Source organism: Meriones unguiculatus, chromosome 18 (genome assembly GCF_030254825.1).
Source record: "Meriones unguiculatus strain TT.TT164.6M chromosome 18, Bangor_MerUng_6.1, whole genome shotgun sequence".
In the NCBI taxonomy this organism is placed as follows: domain Eukaryota; kingdom Metazoa; phylum Chordata; class Mammalia; order Rodentia; family Muridae; genus Meriones; species Meriones unguiculatus.
Genome location: NC_083365.1, coordinates 29028519 through 29047005, shown reverse-complemented (window position 1 = coordinate 29047005; position 18487 = coordinate 29028519). Strand labels below are relative to the sequence as shown.

Sequence of the window (18487 nt, the reverse complement as noted above, 5' to 3'; positions counted from 1 at the left end):
CACATAAAAAAATAAAATTACTTTAAAAAAGAAAGGATAAAAATTAATGTTTTATTTTTTTGTTTAGCTTTCCTTTCCTTCACAGAAGTAATATATAAACTGTTATAGCCCCTCTACTTGATTTTTTGAAAGTGACCTCATTTCTTCTCTACTACTTTTTTTCTTTCTAACAGGTGTATATTGTTCCCCGAGCTGCCATTTTTCGAAGTGATGATGTTCTCAAGGAGTCAGCAGCCATGCTCAATAACATGCGTGTCTATGGCACAGCCTTCTTGGTCCTCATGGTCTTGGTGGTATTCATTGGCGTACGCTACGTGAATAAGTTTGCCTCACTTTTCCTGGCCTGTGTAATTGTGTCCATCTTGGCTATCTATGCTGGTGCCATCAAGTCTTCCTTTGCTCCACCACACTTCCCGTATGTACCTATCTTTTGACCTAGTCATCATTGGGTAGTCAGTTACAGTGTCTGGTGATGTGAACACTTCTATCAGAATTTCATGGACTGATTTCCCCATTGGCCTAGTTTTCCAGCAGGAAGCTTCCTGACTTACTGTCCTGTTGACCTTCTTCCTCACTGTAGAGCTAGCAGCAGTAGCCGTCATGAAGGTACACGTATTTCAGTGCCCCCCATAATTATTGTGTTTATGTGAACTACCCATGAAGGACTTGGCAGTCATAGTCATTACCAGCAACCTTTGTAAACAGTGTTAGATGCTTTTAAAATAAAAGTCAATTCAAAGGAATTGTAGAGTATCAGTCTAAAGAAAGGGCTCTGTAGTTAAGAGCAGTGGCTGATCTTCCAGAGGACCTGGGTTCAATTCCTAACACCCACTTGATGGCTCACAACTGTCTGTAACTCCAGTTCCAGGCCCCTACAGGCTTCAGTCACACAACTGGCACATACATGTAGACAAAAACACCCATACACATAAAATGAATAAATCTCTTAAAAATAATTACCTAAATCATTTATTTTCTTTATAGTTAATACCATAAGTGCTGAATTCTTAGGTATAAAGAAAGGGAAGTGAATGTCCCATCACGTGTGTGTCCCTGGCGTTGTATGCCATAAGTGGTGCAGTGGTGAAATGGTGGCCGTCACTCACAGACTCACCTATTCTCTCTTTGATTTGTGACACAGAGCCTGCTTGGCACTGGTCATTTGTAATCTTGTTACAGAAGTAACAAGATTGCCTTTGAAGTCATATGAATCAGCTGGGGATCATATTTATTGATACTATGTTGATTTAAACAGGTTAGAACAAATTAAAAAACAAAAACTCAGATCCAGTGAAGGTGAATGACTTTCCCCAAAGCCAACTAATGATGGGGAAAGAACACGGACTTTGTGATTCGCTGGCCATTTGGTATTTCCTCTGTGTGATGTCAGTTACAGGTTCTACCATAAGCTTTCATTTTGTTTACTTGGGGGCCATAAAATAATTAAAGATCATCTTCATAGTTATAGAAGTTTTCAATGCAATATTTTAGCTGTATCTCAACTTGGAAAATTCCATTTTGTTTCAGGTTCCCCTTTGGGGCTTCTCCACTTCTGTTTGGTTGGGGAGAAAAAAATCACAGTGCAAGTTATTTTGTTTTTAAAAATTCCAGCATAACACGTTAAAAAAAAAAAACAAACTTAGAGAAACCATGAAACAAACTAGGAATTGTTAAACGTTGTTGAAATAAAGTAATAGATATGTGGCTCATTGCGTATGTATGAAATTACTCTGCAGATTCCAAACTGTGTTTTGTTCTAGCTCAGAAGTATTTTACTTGGGTCTATTACTTCATTCTTTTTTATGTTTCTCGACAAAAATAAAAATAAATCTGCAGTTAATATTTATATTATCCTTAAATTTCCTCTGTACCACTGGGTCTAAGTTTAAGGTCACAAACATATTTTCTTGTGGGCCATAGAGGGATGTGTTTGTAAATCTAGTCAAGCTATCCTGCAGCAGTAGCCAGAAGCCTCAGCAGAACTGGCAGTTCCAAGAGGTTACAAATAAAGCCCCTTCTCATTTCATCTCCTACCTTATTTCCTTTCCTCCCTTCCTCTGCCTAGAAAGAAAACAAACAGACAAAAATATGGGCATTGGGACATATTTTAAAAAATAATAGCAGAAGTAGTCTGGGATTTTATTATTGCCGGTGGTAATGGTGTTTTGGGGGCTGCGGGGTGTTCACATGTATGCCTATGTGGAAACCAGAAGGTTTCAGATGCCCCCTATCTGTTTCTGTCTTACTCTCTTATTCTCTTGAGAGTCTTTAACTAAACCTGAAACTTAACCATTGTTTGCATTGTTGAGATAGACTGGCTGGCCCCAGGCTGTCTCTCTCTCCTCCTCCCCAAACCTAGTCCCCAGTGCTGAGATTACAGGCATGTATGACCACAGCAGGCTTTTACCTGTGTGCTAGAGATCTGAACTCAGGAACTCATGCTTTTATAGCAAGCACTTGAACCCCACTGAGCCATTTCCGTAGCCCCTCCAGGATTCTTTCTTGCCTGAAAATGGATGAATAGTTAAACACTTTTGGAAGATAACTGAGCATAGTTTCTTTGTACAGTTCTTATGTTTGAATCATATCACCTACATCTGTCATTTGTATGACCTTGATCTTGGGCAGAATATTGAATCTCTGTAACCCTCAGAGCCTCTATCCTCGTAAGATAAATATTAAAACATTGTGAGATTTGGCAGAAAATGCAAGTCACTGTGATTCACAGTGCTAGCCAGTAATGCTCATCTTTTCTAGTAAAACCTCTGAGAAATGACATTTTTATCCTTTACTAAGTGGCTTTTCCTCTCTTTTTTTTGTCTGGTTGTTGTTGGTTTGGTTGGTTTTTTGAGACAGGGTTTCCTGTGTAGCCTTGGCTGACCTGAAACTCTCTCTGTAGACCAGGCTGGCCTTGAACTCACAGAGATCCAACTGCCTTTGCTTTCCTGAGTGCTGCCGTTTCCTCTTTAAAACTTAGTTTTCTTTTCTTTTTTTCTCCCTCCTAATCTTTCTCTTCTTCCCTGTTTGCTTTGATTTAGGGTCTGCATGCTGGGCAACCGCACCCTGTCATCAAGACACATTGATGTTTGCTCTAAGACCAAGGAAGTGAACAACATGACAGTGCCATCGAAGTTGTGGGGATTCTTCTGTAACTCAAGCCAGTTTTTTAATGCCACCTGTGATGAGTACTTTGTTCACAATAATGTCACCTCAATCCAAGGCATTCCTGGGCTGGCTAGTGGTATCATTACTGGTAAGTTAGAGAGTTCATTTAGACCTGGTTTGGTTTGTGTTGTTTTTTCTTTAAGTACAGTAGGGAGAAATAGGCTTTCCCATCATAGATTCTTTTTTCCCCTTATTTTTTGCTTCTTATTATAATATATTAATTATGCATAACAATGAGTTTCTTACCACATCTTATACATGTATTTTTTGTATTTTGATCATATTGACACATACCCCTTATTCTCATTTGTTTGCATATACAGTAAATTTCATTAGACTTGTTTATGTGTTCATGAGTGATGTGTGCATAGCAGCACAGGCACCTAACAGTGGCTACAGGACTGAAGAAAATGTCTCTCCCTCTCACATTACTGAGTATATTTAAAGTTTCAGGGATGGGTAGAGTCATATTACATATTAAGGTTTTTTGTTTGTTGTTTGTTTTGTTTGTTTGGGTTTTGGTTATTGGTTGGTTAGGTTTTTTTGTTTTGTTTTTTAAGAGACAGGGTTTCTCTGTGTAGCCTTGACTGTCCTAAACTCACTTTGTAGACCAGGCTAGCCTCAAACTCACAGTGACCTGCCTGCCTCTGCCTTCCAGAGTGCTGGAATTAAAGGTGTGCACCACCCAGCTCATGTGACATCTTAATAGAATTGGTCTTGTGAAGATTGTGTATAGGTAGTCAGAACCCGCATGCAAAGGCCACAACCGGAATGCAGCATTCTACATGATTCCCTCTTTGCCTCTGCATTTTCCATTCTTCCAGCCACATTCAATGTTCACTGAGCCTTGAAGGGGGTGATAACTGTGACCAGTTGTTAATGAATCTCGACAGTTACCACTGTCCACTGTAAAAGGAAACTTCTCTGACAATAGCTGATAGCAGCACTAATATATAAGTATAAGCATAGTTGTTAGAAGGCAATTTGATAGGCACAGCATGTCTATTTAGCAAATTTAGTTAGTAACTTCCCCATGAGGGTGATTGTTATGATTACATTGGCAAGGATTGAATCCAAGGAATGTGTCTAGCAGTCTAGCGTGCTCTATCACTGAGCTACACCCCAGCCTGCTGTCTATTTCTGTGTCTGTTGAACATAGCATGGATCCCTGTGTATTCGTGGATGGCTTTAAACTCATACTCTCTGTGCCTCAGCCTCCTGAGTACTGGGAAGACTATAGGCATGCAGCACTGTGCCCAGCATATTTGTATTCTTCTCTTAGTGAAATTATCTATATTTAGAGCTCTCTTATGGAGTGACGCTGTCAAAATTTGCCTTTTGAAAACAGAAGCTGACAAATGACTTTTTAGCCTAGGGTAAGATAAAATATTTTGTGAATGTTTTTATTTGCCATTTTCCTCAAGCTAACTTAAACTCTTGGACATAAACAGTCCTTCTGCCTCATGCTTCTGACAAGCTGGGACTGCAGATATTTGCCTTTCTTTATGTCTGACTTAATGTATTCTTGAGAAACTGCCAATTATCTTCCTGAAGGCATAGCTGAAATAGAACTTTTAATGTCACCACACACACACATACACACATTTGTTTTCCTAGCTCAGCTAAATTTCTGAAATTCTTTCCTTAAGTGATGGGCAACTTAAATGTTTTATCTACACATTTCTTTGCCCATAAAGCAAGTTCACACTAAAAACTGCTTTGATACTAATTTTTTTAATTGGCTTTATATTTGATAACTAATTTAAAAATAGGCTTTACGGGGCATTTGATTTTAGTCTGCTTAACTTATACTAATTTGTGTTTAAAAAAAGTTAACTGCATTTATTATACCAAAGCATTTTGTAAAATTGTATCAGAACAAATGAGAAATAGAATTGTGTTTTATTCTGTGATATTTACATGTATACATGTGTTCATGTTAAAGAAACAATGGCTCTTTAAAAACTACCACCATAGGCGGCTGAGGGAGAGGTAGGTCTATGATACAGTACTTGCCTAGCAAGTAAAAGGCTCTAGGGTCAGTCTCCAGTACAAATAGAGATAGGTGTCTCTGGTTGAATGTTGTTTGAGCAAGAAATCATGTACTTACATTATTTTTACCCTGTATATATCCTTACATTCTCTTTCTACCAACTCCATCCCTCAACCCTTTGCAGAAAACCTTTGGAGTAATTATTTACCAAAGGGTGAGATTATTGAAAAGCCATCAGCCAAGTCATCTGATGTCGTGGGCAACTTAAACCATGAGTATGTCCTCGTTGACATCACCACCTCCTTCACTCTCCTGGTGGGGATCTTCTTTCCTTCTGTCACAGGTAAGGGGCTGGGGCTGTGACCCGTCTCAGAAAGCCATCAGCCACAGTGAGTGGGTTTTCTCAGGAGACAGAATTATGTTCTCGGTGTTCTTAGTTTGCCCCTAGTCTTCAGTAGCAGTATGAACATCAGGGTGCCCAGAAAGCCAAGAAGTGAACTTGGTGTTTGACTTTACTAGGTATCATGGCTGGGTCAAACAGATCCGGAGATCTGAAAGATGCTCAGAAGTCCATTCCCATTGGAACCGTCCTTGCCATCCTGACCACATCCTTCGTGTGTATCCTTCTTGTTAATCTGGTTTGAGTCATGGTGATGGGATCATACAGTAGAACCAAGATGATCAGTATTTTTATCTAATAATAATGCCTTCTCTTACCATCGCCTCACTTGCCAGATAGTTGACCTGTTTCATAACCATCATTAAAAAATAGTATTTTATAGAAGTAAAGAATTTAACAACCCATTTATTGATAATGAATCATCCTGAGTGTAGTTACTATAAAAAGGTAAAGGACAACAACAATTTTCTTGACTCTCAGCATAACAGATTTAAGCAATGTTGTCCTTTTCGGTGCATGTATTGAAGGAGTTGTTCTCAGAGACAAGTAAGTATAACAACTATATGTCTGTCTTCCATGGCATCTCATCACTCAACACAGATATAATATCTAGAAACCAGGCCAAAGTGTCAGTTATAACTAATAAAATAGGAAATGTATGTATTGAGCTAAAATGTCTGTCTGTCTGTCTGTCTGTCTGTCTATCTATCTATCTACAGATACATACATAGAGAGATAGCAGACAGTGCACAGACAGACAGAATATGAATGTATATATGTGGGGTTAGAGAGATGGCTCAGAGGCTTCTCTTCCTGAGGTCCTGAGTTCAATTCCCAGCAATCACATGGTGGCTCACAACCATCTATAATAAGATGTGGTGTCTTCTTCTGACATGCAGGTGTATCTGCAGATAGAACATTGTATATATAATAAATAAATAAAATATTTTTTAAAAAGGGTGGGGGCAGAGAGATGGCTCAGAAGTTAAGAGCACTGCTTACTTTTCCAAAGGTCCTGAGTTCAATTCCCAGCAACCACATAGTGGCTTACAGCCATCTATAATGAATATATATATGTATACACACATACATAATCAAAGAGCTTGTATAGCACCTACAACAACATGCATGCACACAAAATAAAAACAATTATGGACCTCCTGCTTTCTATGTTTATTGTTGTAAATTAACAGAAAATGAGTGTTGGGTTATATATTATTTATTATCGGCCCTAAGATTATCACAGTGGTATTAGCTAACCGGCTATCACAAATAATAAGACAGAGACACCTGATAGATTTTTATTATTGCCTTATTTACCTTGGGCCAGGCATATATTTCACTTACACTGTCTCTATAACCTCACCATCCATCTCCCAGCCCCCATCTAGTGCCATCTGCCTTAATCCTTTCTATCTGGACTACCTTTCATCCATAATCTCATGGCAGTTGCTTGTATTCTTCATCTGGGCCTTTTCATGCCATTATTGGAGTCCTTTCTCCCAGCCCATGTGGTTTCTTCTCCACACTAAGCCATCGCGGTGTCCTCCTCTTTTCTCTTTTCCTGTCCATCTGTCTCCCATGATTCTTCCTGTCCAAAGCCCAGGAACCTTAGCCACACCTACCCTATTCTGTTCTGCCCAGGTATAGGCTATTTAATCAGCCAATCAATTATGTCTTAGGCAGGTTTACAAAAGGATAGGTGTAACCAGATCTTGAAGGCCAGTAACACACATCAGATAAACCTCCAACATATGTTTTTCTACACTTTTCCAATTTCCACTCCAAAGCAGATTCATTGCTATTACAGAGAAATCCATAAGTAAAGCTTGGCTTGTTTTCTAACTGTACTGTTTTGTTTTCTTAATATATATTATTAGCTTTCTCCTCCTCAGTGGTGCTTGTTATTGAACCCAGGGCCTTAGAGATATGCTAAGTAAATGATGCAACAGCTATATCCCAAGCCCAGTAACTCATTTTTGAGACAGGGTATTGCTATGCATTCTGAGCTGGCCTTGAACTTGCTGTATAGACCATACTGGCCTTTAACTCAAAATGTAGACTTGTCTGGCCCCAAACTCATAATCCTCCTGCACCGGCCTCCTGAGAGCTAAGGTGACAGGTATGTGCCTTCATGCCTGCTATTAGTGCTTTTTTGATGAAAACTCTGTAGTTTTACATTTTTTCAGTATTCCTGTTTACCTCAGTTTGAGTCTGTAAAAGTTATAAACAAGAAGAAATTCATTGGGTGAATGTCTTCCTAATTTTTTAATCTAAAATTGTTTTCAAGTTAAATTTCTCCACTGTTTATGTCTTTCCTAGATTTGGGGATGCTGTGAAAGGTAATTTGGTTGTAGGCACGTTATCCTGGCCATCCCCGTGGGTGATTGTTATTGGCTCATTCTTTTCAACATGTGGGGCTGGACTTCAGAGCCTCACAGGTGCACCGAGGCTGCTACAGGCTATTGCCAAGGATAATATCATACCTTTCCTTAGGGTGAGTGATGCTTTGTTGTGCCCTCTTCTCTTCCCAGGTTTAATGTAAAATGTTAACCTCTTCCAGCTTAAGAATTGGGCGATCATAAATATAGAGACATGTAGTTTTAGTACAAGGCTCTCAAAGTCCTTTGTGTGTGTTTTATATAATTGCTGTGAAGTTGTTCTTATTTTTTGGACGTTTGAAACGGGCACATTTTTGTCAGTGCCCCCATTGCCTGATGTTTTCCCTCATGTGTGCAGGTTTTTGGTCACAGCAAAGCCAATGGAGAACCTACCTGGGCCTTACTTCTAACTGCTGCCATAGCGGAGCTGGGAATTCTCATCGCTTCCCTGGATCTCGTGGCCCCAATTCTTTCCATGTAAGAGCTACTTATTCTCTTCAACTATGGTTGCTTAATGATATATAACATGGTTTCTGTCAGTCATCTAAAAGTAATGATTATGACAGATTTGACCAAATATAGACTTCACTTAAAAAAAAAAAAAATACTCCTGAGATGGGGCTGGAAATATAATGGCTCAGTGGTTAACAGCATATATTGGATCTTCCAGAGGACCTAAGTTCAATTCCTAGCACCCATATCAGATGCCTCACAATTAACCTATATGTCCAGTTCCAGGGGACATAACACCTGACCTCTGTGAGCACTCATGTGAACACAGACACACACAAACACACACACACACACATACACACATATAATTAAAATAAATTTTTAAGAGACTATTCCTGAAAACTTTTATGTAAGGCTAACTTTTATAAATGACTATGATTTTGTAGTGGTAAGGATCCTACCTATAAGACAACCACCTCTTCCTCCTGTTTCTTCTTCTTTAAAAAAAAAAAAAAAAAATGCTGGCTTTGAGCCCAGAGCATTGTATGCATTAGGCATGCTCTCTACCACTGAATACCTCCAGCCCCTGATTTCTTTTATGAGTCATTAACGGTTGGTTTCACTGTTAGCTTCTATTAATGTACCTGTGACTCACTGATGACTTACTGTCTGTCTGACACTAGAATATAAGGCTCATGGTCTCAAAGAACTGATGACAGATAAGAAAACCAAGAATCCCCCATATATATAGTGCAGTGAATGAAGAATGGTGGTGCTACCAAAGCACGGCACCTGAACAGAGTAGGGTTTTCTCTAGGACATGGCATGTATCTTGAAGGATACCTAGTTATTTGCTAAGCAGAAAAGGACAACATGTCTTAGTCTGCAGCTCCAAGGGATTTCGTGTCCTCTTCTGGCCTCTGCCATCACTAAGCACACAGTATGCTGCACATAAATATCTTCAGGGAAAACATCATACACAGAAAAGCAAATAAGTCTTTCCTCAGTATGGTGGTACACACCTTCTAATTCCAGTTCAGGAAGCAGAGGGAGACAGATATTTTTGAGTTTGAGGCCAACCTGGTCTATATATCTAGACAGAGAGTTCCAGGACAATCAAAGTTGACTAAATGAGACTGTCTCAAAAAAAGAAAAAAAAAATGAAGTGTGTGTTGTGGGTGGGGACTAGAAGAGGATATTAAACTAGACATTGGGGATGGGGGGAGAAGTGAAAGCCTGAACTAAGGTGAAAATCCTAAAAAATGAAAATAAAGAAGTTTGGGAAGTTTAAAGTAAGTAGAATCATAGTAGTTGATAGGTAAATTTAGGAGGAGAATTACTGAGGAAGCAGAAGTGTGGGTTAGTTACTGAGTATCTGGGTAAAGAATAGTTGTGCTTTGACCACCTCCCCTGGAGGGAGCAGCCTTGCCAGGCCACAGAGGAGGACAATGCAGCCAGCCTTGATGAGACCTGATAGGCTGGGGTCAGATAAAAGGGGAGGAGGTCCTCCCCTATCAGTGGACTTGGGAAAGGGCATAGGGGGAGAAGAGGGAGGGTGGATGAGACTAGGAGGAGATGGTGGAGGGGACTATAGCGGGGATACAAAGTGAATAAATTGTAATAAATAAATAGAAAGATAGAAAGAGAGAGGAAGAAAGAAAGGAAAGAAGGAAGGAAGGTTGTGCTGGGCTCCAAGAGATGGCTCAGTGGTTAAGAGCACTGACTGCCCTTCCAGAAGTCCTTGAGTTCAATTTCCAGCACCCACATGGCTTTTAGGTTTTTAGGTTTCTTTACTTCCTGCTTGATAAATGGTTGGTCCAGAGTTTAGTAGTGCAGAGGCCTCCAGTTATTTAAAATAGCCCTCACAGAATCATTTTATAATAATTCCTCTTACTGCTTGTATTCCTCCAGGTTTTTTCTCATGTGTTACCTCTTTGTGAACTTGGCATGTGCCTTGCAAACATTACTCCGAACCCCTAACTGGAGGCCCCGATTCCGTTACTACCACTGGTAAGTCTTCATCTTCCTTATCTTTCTGTAAATCTAGAATATTCTGGGTTTTCAGTACATTTTATTTGCCAGTCATTCTATAGATATTTTGATGTTCAGTTGCCTATTCTTTCATAGCTGTATGTATTACTTTATAACATACACAAAGACACAAAGTGCTTATTTACAGGCTGCTTCAGTCTTACAGCTCAGACCTTCTCTTTAAATATCTACCTTTCTATTCTCCCTTAGCTGAGCACTGGATTTCATGCTGCCTTGTCATTACATTTATATTCTCATCAGTTTTTCATTCTCACATTTAGTAATTCAGACTGAACTGTTAAGCTGGTTAGTCCTTAGTTCAGCTTCACTACTTCCTAGCCCTGTAACCTGCCTGAATGCATATAGTCTCATGAAATCTCAGTTTACTAATTCATAACAGAGTAATACATCTAAAGTGTACATTAATTCAGTGCTGGTACACAGTATAGCTCTCAGTGAAAAGATGTGGTGCTGTGGCATAGTCTTACCAGTCCTGAAAGGGCCATCCATGTTGTTTGTTTGTTTTGGGTTTTGGTTGGTTGGGTTTTGGTGGTTTTGTTTTTTTTTTTTTTTTTTTTTTTGATTGATTGGTAGAGTTTTCTATCTAACTCTGGCTGTCCTGGAACTCACTATGTAGACCAAGCTGGCCTCAAACTTAGAGATCCACCTGCCTATGCCTCCCAAGTGCTGGGATTAAAGGTGTGTGCCACCCACCCAGCTGCTATCCAGGTGTTTTGGCCACTGCCCCATCTCTTTTCTGTGTTCCAATGATAGTGGGTTTTTCTACTCATGTGTGTGCCTGTTGCTGTGGTCTTGTTTTCTAACTTTCCTTATTCCTCCTCTGACTTCTCTTACAAGTAATGGCCAGTCATGTGACATTTATGTGGTTAAAATGTGTGCCTTCAACTGCTTTTAACACTTTTCCATCCTTCCCCTAGCTTTCACACTAGTTAAAAGTTTGTGGTGAATGTTTTTTGTGTTATATTTCCATCTCCAAAGTAACAGTTCTTTTGTCTATGCTTGAATATTCATCATAGGGCTAGAAAGGTGATTCTGACCACAAAAGGACTTATACATAATACATAATATATTATCTACATAATTTATTTTCTCAAGAAAGTTGCTGTCTACCAAGTTCCTCATTAAGTGCTATAAAAAGCTAGTGGCAGCTTTTTATCAGTGGATTCTACAGTTATGTGGAATTAAATGCCCATAAAATGTTAGGAATACTTACAAAAGAAAAATGTAACATCACATTTCAGATTCTGATTGTGTTCACTCCCTGCTTTTCCAGATTAATATAATAATTGTCCTTGTGGCAGATAGCACTGTGGCATCCTGTATACATTTATGATTGTCTAGAAGCAGGAAGGCACAGGGCTCATCCCATCTGGGCTGCTGGGAAGGCTCAGTGGTAGATGACCTGCCCACATGTGCAAGGCATTGGGTTTGAGCCACAGCACCAGAGGAAGAAAAGAGTAATTGCCACAGCTTTCAAGTCACATGATGATTTTTTTCTAATAATTGTTTTCATTGTATTTAACATAGTCCTGTCTGTAACTTACTAGAAATTAGAACAATACCCACCATAGTCCAGGAGCACCCCAGAACTGGTTGGTGTCTTTCTTGCTGTTTAGAAGTATAATTCTTGGTTTATATTTTTGTTTTTTTTATTTTCCAGGGCCCTCTCTTTCATGGGAATGAGTATCTGTCTAGCTCTGATGTTCATTTCTTCCTGGTATTACGCTATTGTAGCTATGGTGATAGCTGGCATGATCTACAAGTACATTGAGTACCAGGGGTGAGTATGACATTTACCTTGATCACTGCTGAAAGAGTCAGTCAAGAATGGCTGGTTTGGCCATGCACAGAACACACACCTGGAGTCATAGTACTCAGGAGGCTGAGGCAGGAAGATTGCAAATACAAAGCAATCTAGCCTACATATCAACAAAAAGAAAAGGGAGGGAGGGAGGAAGGAAGGAAGGAAGGGAGGAAGGGAGGAAGGGAGGAAGGGATAAGATGCAGGGCTGGAGAGATGATGGCTTGGTGGTTAAGAGCACTAACTGCTCTTCCACAGAACTGTAGTTTAGTCCCCAGAATCCATCAGGCAGCTGATGGATCCCTGTTTGACCTCTAGAGACATGTGAACACAAAGATGCACACACATACATGACTTTTTAAAGGTATAACTCAAATGTAAACATCATCTCTAATCTTTTCAAGCATGAGATACTCTGAAATGAAATTAATCCCAAATAATGTCAAAACAACCAAAACCTCCAACAACCTCTAAAAATGGGAGTAAGTTATATTCTGATTCAGAAGATTACTTTGGACTTTACTTTCCATTATTTTCAAGATCACAATTACAAGTAATTTCCTAATCTGAATTGCTTTTCCACACAGTTGCTTTTGAATATGTACACAGGGGACTAAGTGAGTAACCCTGTGCTGTGGACATCTGTAGGGTGGTCGACCTCACAGTGGGTTCCTCATGCTCTGAGGACCAGCGGGTAAACACGGCCACAAGTTTCAATCTTCTACCTTGTACATATCTTACTGTTAGATGCAGAACATCCTGGTGTGTGTTTGTTTTGAACTTCTATTCAGTGTGTATGTAAACTTACTACTCCACTACTCCTCTTTTCTCCTTTTTCTCCCAGGGCTGAGAAAGAATGGGGTGATGGTATCCGCGGGCTGTCGCTCAGTGCAGCTCGCTTTGCTTTGCTCCGCCTAGAGGAAGGACCTCCTCACACTAAGAACTGGAGGTAAAGCAGTTGCTAAACAAAGCCTAGTGCTGTTTGCATGCAGCTAACACACAGCTGTGCTCTCTTGATCACCAGGTAAAGGAGTTACGTGGTTTGAGGAACTGCTGTCAAGTTCTCAGCTATCCTCAAGGTTGCTGCCTTACTTATTGTGTATTTATTGTTTATTGTTGCTATTCTGTGAAGACTGGTCAATTTCAGGTAACAGTGAGAATATTTGAAATGACTCAGAATCCTCATCTGAGCATTCTTCTGATTCCATCCTTCTGTCAAGTTAAATGTTCTATAGAGACCTCCTGAAGTAAAGGATGAAGTTGTCACCTGTTTTCCACACCCAGGTGTCTTCTCCCTCGCCTCTTCACAGGCCTCAGTTGCTTGTATTGCTGAAGCTGGATGAAGACTTACACGTCAAGCACCCCCGCCTCCTCACCTTCGCCTCACAGCTCAAGGCAGGAAAGGGACTCACTATTGTGGGCTCTGTCATTGTGGGGAACTTCCTGGAGAACTACGGTGAAGCTCTAGCCGCGGAGCAGGTAAGAAGCACAGCCTCTTGTTTCCACTTCTCAAAAGTTTGTGTTCCCTCAGCTTTTAAGGCCACAGTGCTGTCAGAAGAAGGGTGGTGCTTCTCTCCCCAAATAGAAACCTATTGTTATCAGGTAATAAAAGCGGGAAATTCCTTTTATTCCTATTTATTTAAAAAAATCCTTTTCTGAGCCTGGCCTGGTAGCACACACCTTTAATCCCAGCACTAAGGAGGCGGGCAGACCTCTGTGAGTAAAAGACCAACCTGGTCTTTACAGTGAGTACCAAAATTACATAGAGAGACCCTGACTCAAAAAAAAAAAAAAAAAAAAAAAAAAAGCTTTTCTGTATGTACCTTGATAACAGATATCTGAGGAAATCATTGAAGACAGTAGAGCATTTGAATGGTATAACAGATAAAAAAGAAAAAAATCAGTTTAAAACAATGTATTTACATAAGAGTTTGTTGACTGACTTTGAACATAAGGTTCAATAATACTTTTTAAAGATTTATAAACTTAATCACAAAGCTATAAGCTAAGTTCAAATAAGCAGGAAGACCTTAGATTTCTAAGTTACACCTTTCCTGTATGACCTAGGCCCCTAACTCAGTGCTGACTTTTGAACAATCATATTCCACCAAACAGAAGGAGCTAGAATAGATACCTATCTTCCCATTTAAAGCATTACCTGTTGGATTATCAATAAACATAATTTCCAGTGAGACTCCAAATGTTGATCTGAAAGTAAGAAAAATCATGTGGATGTTTATATTCAGCTGTGGAGAAAAATCCCTAAATCTTATAACAGCAGTGGCAAAGTTGACTTTTCTTTTTACTGCCTTTTGTATGGAATCAAATAGTGCACTATTTCTGATTAGCTGTGCAGAGCAGGTTCTTCCCATAAAGAAATAAGTGTTTGTTCTAATACTGTCAGCGATGGAATTGATCCTGTTTGGAGAAACTGTCAGCTGTATTTCAAAATACTGGATTTCATTTGGAATATGTTGAAACTCTTAAAGAGTAGAAAACATGGTTCAGAGTACATGCTGCTTTTTATAGAGAACCTGAGTTTGGTTTCCAGCACCCATGCTGAGCAGCTCACCTATAACTGTACCTCCAGGGAATCTAACTCCCTCTTCTGGTGTCCACTAGTACCTGCATTCCTGTGTGCACACACACAGGTTTTTTTTTTTCCAGAGACAGGGTTTCTCTGTGTAGCCTTGGCTGTCCTGGACTCACTTTGTAGACCAGGCTGGTTTCAAACTCAGATCCGCCTGCCTCTGCCTCCCAGAGTGCTGGGAGTATAGGTGTGCACTACCACATACACAATTAATTTTTAAAATTAAATCTTTTAAAAAACGTAGAAATCTCAAATATTAATCCAAATGACAAATATTTATTTTTTAAAAAGCATATGTTCTCAAATTAAGATCCTTACTCCAGATAACCACTGGCTTAATTTGTGTCTTTGGGGAAATCATACCCATTTTATACATCATTATTCCCATTCCCTTTCCAACAAAGGAGTAGGGTAAGAATAGGTGTATGGTACCATCTCTAAGTTAGCTTGATTAAATGCAGCACTAAATTAAATGCAGGCGTCCTTGCCATTCAGATGTCACAATAAATACTAGAAGAGGGAAGAGGGAAAAAAGAAACCTTACCTGAGAATATTCTGAAGAGAAACTTCCAGGATCATCAGATTAGGTTTCTTGAGAAATAAATCAGGGCATGGTTGGGCTGGCAATATAATGTTTACAGTAATGAACTTACACTGTCAATCAAACTATGTCTAGTATTCACTTTTTGGACATCCCTGTGCTCAGTGCTTCACCTGAAAAGGAAGCAATCAGACTAGAGAGAAGGGGAAAGAAGCCACATGGACAATCGGCTATAGATAATAATATAGGTGAAAAGCACTTACAAAGTAAAGACAAAACAAAGATGACACTTCACTGAGGCACACTTCACTTGTGGGACTTTTCTGTGTAGATGAGTCTGACGTAGAGTTTGGAGAGAGATGGCACTATAGTAGCGAGATGGAAGGATGAATTAAAATGTTCACGAAAGCAGTTAAAGCAGTTGAAGTTTTCCATCTTTTTCAGACCATTAAGCACCTAATGGAGGCAGAAAAGGTGAAAGGATTCTGCCAGCTGGTGGTAGCTGCCAAGCTGAAGGAGGGCATGTCACACCTCATCCAGTCCTGTGGCCTTGGGGGCATGAAGCACAACACAGTGGCGATGGGCTGGCCCAGTGGCTGGCGCCAGAGTGAAGACTCTCGCGCCTGGAAGACTTTCATTGGTACAGAATTTAACCTGAGGGCCCAGAGGGGGTTACGTTATCTGTCACCCTAACCTGCCTCCCGCAGTTGAGACCATGCTATGAAGCATGCTGCCAGAAGGCCACCTAAAAACTAGCAACCTGATGTTACCTGCCCTCTCCATCTTTACATTTATGTTCACAAATTATCATTTTCAGTTGTCATTTTTCATTGTGATGTCCTCACAGGATCTAGAAAGATTGTCTTTCATCAAACTTGTTCTAAATTCATACTTTAAATATGCAGTACAGAGTATCCCTAGTTACCTAAACCATGGTTCCCCATTTGGTTCCTAGTTCCCCAGACTTCACTCAGTGACCTCTGTTTCTTAGTAAAGTATAATGCATTATAAAATAGGACACTTTATTCAAAGAAATGTCAGTGAGCACTGCCTTCCTTTCCTGGGATGGTGGGAAGCAAGTAAGCCCAATGATTCTTGTTTGCGTATTTTAATCCTATCTTCTCTCCATAGGCACAGTTCGAGTGACAACTGCTGCCCATCTAGCCCTGCTGGTGGCTAAAAATGTCTCCTTCTTTCCCAGCAACGTGGAACAATTTTCTGAGGGCAATATTGATGTGTGGTGGATTGTGCATGATGGGGGCATGCTCATGCTATTACCGTTCCTACTGAGACAGCACAAGGTATTCTGGACCACTCCTTAAAGCGTTTCCTCATGCTGTGCTGGCTCAGTTGTTGTTGTGTAATGACTTTAAAATCTGAAGAAGCAGGGCTTATTCTTGGCTCTTCCGTAATCCCAGCTTCAGCCTTAAAAGAAGTAGAGTGTGTTGTTTTTGTTTTTGTTTTTAAATTATGCTGTTGTATTTTATATCAGTCCACCTTAAGTGAAATCCTATCAGCCTAGGAAAGTTCCATATAAGTGTTTGGAAAAAACAAAAGACAGGAATGTATCAGTTCCAGGGCTAAGTGTATGTGTGTTGTTCGTGTCATATCCATGTATGCTCATTACCTGCAAATTTGTATGGTATCATTGCTATGTTGTCTAGTTATAACACTCTCAGTGTATCCTGAGAGAAAATATGTAGATGCGTTTTTCCCTTCCCATATGAAGCCAGAAGCTGTTCTGCAGAGGGCAGCAGCTTGGTGTCCTCTGAACCAATCCTGACATAATTATCTGGAGATAGCGTTCTATCCATCCCACAGGTTGATGATTAGTCTACACAGTGTTTTCCTGCATCCTGAGGATGCTGATTGCAAGCCCTGATTGTTCTACTCATACTTCTGACTTTGGAGTTTACATGCCTCTCTTCCTAGATTCAGTTAATGAACTAGACAGGGTTAATAAATTCAAAGAAAACACTTTGTTACGTTTACTTCTTTATGATTTTAGAACATTACAAAGGATACAGATATAGAGATGTAGAGGACAAGGCATCTGGGAAGAGGCATGGAGTTTCTGTATCCTTGCTGGCATGCACTGTTCTCCAGGATCTATCTCATTTTCAGTCATACAGAAGCTCCCAAAGTTAAGTCTAGTAGGATTTTATGGAAGCTTTCATACATAGACCTGACGAAATCATCCACCATTGGTGATGAACTGCACTCTCAGCCCCTCTGTCCTTCCAAGGATTTTGAAAGTTATACGCCACGAGTCAAGGACAATTTCACAATACTACATGAGCATGTCTTTTCTTAGAATGAAATTAAGAATGTAAAGCCAGGAATGGTGAAACATGCCTGTAATCCCACCACTCAGGAAGCCTAGGTCAGAGGATAAAAGTTCAAGTCCAACTTGAACTATAGTGTTAATGTAGAATGTTTTTAATGTGTTGCTTAGTCAATCTTAAGGAACAGATACGTGATACTCCAGCCAGGCTGTTCTAGACACAAATGTCTCATTTTAGGAAATCACTTTTCCCCTTCTTGCATCTAATTTTCCATGTATACATGGCATCATGTCAGGTATGGCGAAAATGCAGCATACGGATCTTCACAGTAGCCCAACTAGAAGACAACAGTATCCAGATGAAGAAGGACCTGGCTACCTTCCTGTACCATCTGCGCATTGAGGCAGAAGTGGAAGTGGTAGAGATGGTGAGGAAGTAGTCTGACATAGAAAAGACCACCTCTCCCTCAACCCCAGCTCTCTTCCTAGAGTCTAGTTTGGGATATTACTTAGCTATAAATATGTAGTTCAATTCCCTAGGCCTAACAAACCCCTAACTTATTGACCTAAGTAAGTAGAATGTGTTAAGTGTTTACAATTGATTTTATTTATTTATTTATTTATTTATTTATTTATTTATTTTAAACACTTAACATTTTTATTACAGTGGGGGGGGGTCGGAAGAAAACTTACAGGAGTCAGTTGTTCTTTCTATCATGTGATTGCTTTCACATTCAGGACATCAGACATGGCAGCAAGTGCCTTTACCCAGTGGGTCATCTTCCTGCCTCTGATTGCTTTTTGTTTGCTTTGTTATTTGTTTACTG

General features: G+C 39.9%; 1 protein-coding gene across 4 annotated transcripts in view; it reads left to right on the top strand.

Moving 5' to 3' along the window:
- The window catches only part of Slc12a6 (solute carrier family 12 member 6), an 86919-nt gene that overhangs the window by 64021 nt on the left and 4411 nt on the right, over positions 1–18487 (top strand). For all 4 annotated transcript variants that reach the window (XM_021648724.2, XM_021648723.2, XM_060371593.1 and 1 more), the window contains 14 exons: positions 174–415; positions 3039–3253; positions 5343–5501; positions 5678–5776; positions 6047–6104; positions 7881–8055; positions 8298–8416; positions 10304–10402; positions 12105–12224; positions 13090–13194; positions 13556–13724; positions 15821–16016; positions 16508–16677; positions 17957–18088. In XM_021648724.2, coding sequence (XP_021504399.1) covers positions 174–415; positions 3039–3253; positions 5343–5501; positions 5678–5776; positions 6047–6104; positions 7881–8055; positions 8298–8416; positions 10304–10402; positions 12105–12224; positions 13090–13194; positions 13556–13724; positions 15821–16016; positions 16508–16677; positions 17957–18088 — 2058 coding nt within the window. The remainder of the gene's footprint in view (positions 1–173; positions 416–3038; positions 3254–5342; positions 5502–5677; positions 5777–6046; positions 6105–7880; positions 8056–8297; positions 8417–10303; positions 10403–12104; positions 12225–13089; positions 13195–13555; positions 13725–15820; positions 16017–16507; positions 16678–17956; positions 18089–18487) is intronic.